The sequence below is a fragment of the Achroia grisella genome, unplaced genomic scaffold, assembly GCF_030625045.1.
Source record: "Achroia grisella isolate CSIRO2021 unplaced genomic scaffold, CSIRO_AGI_Agris_v1 utg204, whole genome shotgun sequence".
Lineage (NCBI taxonomy): Eukaryota > Metazoa > Arthropoda > Insecta > Lepidoptera > Pyralidae > Achroia > Achroia grisella.
This window is the reverse complement of record NW_026712703.1, coordinates 3,207,076-3,211,881: the sequence shown is the minus strand read 5'-3', so window position 1 is coordinate 3,211,881 and position 4,806 is coordinate 3,207,076. Positions and strand designations below refer to the sequence as shown.

The 4,806-nt window shown below is 29.8% G+C and overlaps 1 protein-coding gene across 1 annotated transcript; it reads right to left on the bottom strand.

Moving 5' to 3' along the window:
* Window positions 1–201: 201 nt before the first annotated feature.
* LOC131842029 (uncharacterized) lies at window positions 202–4,112 on the bottom strand. The gene is made up of 3 exons (XM_059190462.1): window positions 1,934–4,112; window positions 819–1,057; window positions 202–642 (listed from the first exon to the last, which is right to left on the bottom strand). Exons 1-3 carry the CDS (start codon window positions 4,110–4,112, stop codon window positions 202–204), a joined length of 2,859 nt encoding a protein of 952 aa, XP_059046445.1.
* Window positions 4,113–4,806: the final 694 nt, after the last annotated feature.

The window sequence follows — 4,806 nt, the reverse complement described above, 5'->3', positions numbered from 1 at the left end:
CAAATTATTCTAAAGAAATTGTTTTATATGATATTTTATAATAATATGCAGTCTATATTTTATATTTAATATTTATTAGGAAGCTTATAAACTTACACAATGACAGATAATTAACAAGAGAGAAAGTAACATTAATAGATTAATCAACATCACACATTGACATTGACATTGACTTTGACATACTTCACCTTCCCCTTTAGCTTACAGATCTAACACCCTTCTAGGCTTAGTAGTTCTACCATATCTAGTAGTTACACTTAGTGGTACTTGATTCCTACAGGTTATTACAGGTCTAGGTGAAATGGGAACATTTAGATTTATATCAGATTCCTGATCAAAATCTTCATCATAATTAGATAAAAAAGGATTGAGTTTCTTTGCACTTTTATAATCTGAAAAAGATTTCTTTATATGTTTAATATTCCTTCTTATTTTCCTATCTTCTCCCTCCTTTTGTATCCAATAAGATCTAGGTTCTTTACATTTTCCCACAATAATACCTTTTCTCCAAAATTTGTCTTTATCAGTCTTATGAACTACCTTATCTCCTATTTTATATTCCATTTCCTTTTTCTTAACAAACTTTTCTTTTTGCAACACTGACTGTTTTAGAAGTAGCAACTTATGTATATTTTCCTCAACCTTCGGATTTAATAATTTTTCATTCATAGGTAACAACGTACGGACTCTATGTTTAGAATTTGAGACGGAGAAACATGCAATGTGGACAATGGTGTATTATTATAACTTAGGACATATTCTCTATAATCAACTTTATCCTCCTTAGCTTTACATAGAATCTTTTTGCTTATATGTACTGCCTTTTCTGCCATACCATTACTCTTTGGGTAATGTGGACTGCTAGTTATTAAACTTATATCTTTACTTTTAAAATATTTTAAACATTCAAAAGAATTAAAAGGGTTATTATCTGCAATAACTTCTTCAGGGTAACCAAATCGCATGAAAACTTCCTGGAATGCATTTATAACAGATGAAGAAGTTTTGTCAGATAATGGCAATACTTCAAGCCAATGTGAAAAATAATCAACTACAACTAAAAAGTATTTTCCACAAAAATCTAATATATCAGTACCTATTTTAGCATATCTTCTGTTTGGAATCTTGTGAAGTAACAAATTATCACTTTTATTAGAATCACTAAACTTTTCACAAGTCCTACATTTCATTACAAAATCCTTAATATCATTTGTAAGACCTGGCCAATAAAATAATTGCCTAGCTTTTTTTATACACTTACAGATTCCAGCATGACCTTCATGAATTAAATTTAATACATAACTTCTCAATGATTTAGGTACAATTATTTTATTTTCTAGGAAAGCAATGCCATCTTCAAAATAGATATCATTTTTTAACTTATAATACTCTTTACACAATTCAGTAATTTTATTCATCTCTGGCCATCCATTAATATAATATTTATTTAATAAACTTAATGTTACATCAGCTTTTGTTTTATTTTGAAAATCTTGTTTTCTTTCTTTTGACATAGGCAAGTGTACAGTAACAGAATGTACTATTTGTGACATTTGATTATCATTTTCTGTAATACTTAGACAATTTCTTGATAACATGTCAGCGAAATGTAATAACTTTCCTGGTACATAATATACATTCAAATTATATGTAAATAATTTTAATCTTAACCGTTTCAAACGAGGAGATCCTATTTTACAAACTGGTTTTGACATAATTGATACAATTGGTTTGTGGTCTGTTTGAACATCAACATTACAACCATAAACATATCTATGAAACTTTTTTATACCAAAACATATTGATAATAATTCTTTTTCTGTCTGACTATAATTAAGCTCTGAATCATTCATAGATCTAGATGCACATGCTACTAACTTTAATATATTTTGATCATTATTCTGAAATAGACAACAACCTAATCCACTTTTACTTGCATCACATTGTAAAATAATTTTCTTTTTGGGGTCAAAAGGTGTCAAAGATGGTGCTGAACATATTTTTCTTTTCAGCTCAGTAAAAGTAAGACTATGAGCAGGTAACCATGTAAACTCAGAATTTTTCTTTAATAAATTGAAAAGTGGTGCCATTATATTTGCCATGTCAGGCACATACCTTCGTACATAATTGAAAGATCCTAATATTTGTCTCAACTCATCTCTATTACTTGGTTCTTTTAAATTAACTAATGACTCAACTCTATCCTGATCAAGTGACATTCCATATTCATTAAAAACTTGGCCTACATATTTAACCTCTCTTTGTTTATATTGAAATTTATTTTTATTGAAAACAATACCTAATTTCTTTGCTTTCTGGATTACACTCTGCAATGCTAAATCATGCTCTTTTTCAGTGTTTCCCATTACTAAAATATCATCAGCCCACATAATAACATTTGACAACTCTGAAAAATGACTTTCAAGTACATCCTGAAATAATTCTGGTGCATTCATTAAACCATATGGTAAAACAAGATATCTATAAACTCCATAAGGTGTAGCAAAACAACACTTCCAAGATGACTCCTCAGACAAACTTAGATGATGAAAGCCTTCAGTTAAGTCTAAAACAGAGAAAAACTTCTTACCCTGTAATTTAAAACTTAAATCCTCCAATGTGGGTAAACATTTAGGTTTTTTTACAATAATTTTATTTAAGTCTAATGGATCGAGACATAACCTAACTTTACGATTTGGCTTCTCTACTATTACCATTCTGTTTATATATGCATTTTCGCTAATATTATTAACTTTAACAATTGATTTTCTCTCTACTAATCTATTTAGTTCTGCTTTTAAAGGTTCAAGCAAACAAGATGGTAATCTCGGAGAAGGATGACAAATATATTCTTCTGTAGCTCTGGTAGGAATTTCAACTTTTCCTGGCAACCTTCCTATTCCTTCAAAAACTACTATATTATTATTTACAAATTTATCTTTATCATTATTTGTCACCTGAACACTATGAATTCGTTTCACCAAATTTAATGAGACACATGCCGGCAAACCTAAAAGTATGTTACTTGCTTCAGCTATGACAAAATTCTCATTACATATTTTATTTTTATACTTGCATTTAAGATTTACAATGCCTATTGGCTTAATATTTTCTCCAGTAAAAGATTGTACTGTTAACTCTGTCTTCTGAATTTTACAATTTAACTTATAATTTAATTTATCAAATACACTCTTTGGCAGAATACTCACATCCGCTCCTGTGTCTAGCTTGCACTTAAAAATTTTGTCCTCTATTTGTATATTTTCTTCCCACTCACTTCTATTCTTTTTTATATTTGACAACACTACTCCACAAAATAACTCTTCATTTGATGAATTTGATTTATTACACACAGCTTCACTTATTTTCTTCACTTTACAGCTCACTGCGAAGTGATTTAATATACCACATTTTGCACATTTTTTTCCATATGCAGGACACTCTCTCGGACCATGCTGACTTTTACAACGACGACAATCAAATTTATTATTTATATTTCTTTGAAACTTCTTCTCAGTTCTTTTATTTCCATAACTCTTTACTCTATCTACTTCAATACAGGTTGGATTCATTTCCATTACTTGAGAACGGCTAGCTTCTGCTGCTCTGCATCTACTTGTAGCTTTGTCCAACGTCAAGTTCTCGACTCGGAGCAAACTTTCTTGTAATTGTTTATCGAAAATGCCTTGAACGATACGATCTCTTAGTAAATCATCCTCTATAGACTCTATATAATTACAATTTACAATCAGTAACCTTAAATTAGTGTAAAAACTTTCAAAATTTTCACCTTCCAATTGTTTTCTTTCATTAAACTTGTACCTTTCAAAAACGTCGTTAGATTTAGGCTTGACATAATTCTCAATTTCTTGTAACACTTTATTGTAGTTTTCACTATCTTCCTTTGATAACTTAAACGATAATATGATTTTCGTCGACTCAGGACCCATCATGTTCCTCAGCAGAGATAATTTAATTTGGTCTGTAGCCTTGTCACTACCGACAGCCACTAGATAATCTATAAACATGCTTTTCCAAGCTCTCCATTCAGTTGCTGCAGATTGAGTTCGAATGTCGAAGTTTGGGGGCAATTTCACCCAGCTACGCTCCATGTTGTTTGAAATTTTAATCCGTGGTAAGCTTCAGATTTGATATCGTTATAGCCGAAATACACTGTTTAGACTTACAGTAAATACCACTGCGCCATGTTTTATATGATATTTTATAATAATATGCAGTCTATATTTTATATTTAATATTTATTAGGAAGCTTATAAACTTACACAATGACAGATAATTAACAAGAGAGAAAGTAACATTAATAGATTAATCAACATCACACATTGACATTGACATTGACTTTGACATACTTCAGAAATCTTATTAATTAACAAATAAAAATTGTTTTTTGTTATAACAAAATAAGAAGCAATTTTAACAAGGAGTGTAAAGGAGGTAAGTTTTAGTATAGGCGGCGGCACAAACGGAGAGTTAGGTGCATTCAAGACATTACTAGGCTAAATTAATCATGAAAATTAAATGTTTTATATTTTTTCCATTCTGTTCTTTGAAATAATATTTAAAAGTATCATTGTATCAAATTATTGTATTATAGCATTTTTATAAACTGTATAACGTAGTACGAATGCTAGGTCTATATGTGTACCTACTACCAGTTAAAAAAAAATAGTTATGTTTTGAATGCACCAGAAAAAATATCAAATAAATTGTAAATTTAGAATATAGCTGACAGACATGGTTCTACCAGAGTTACCTCACCGATAGTGATTAGTTATCAATTTTTGA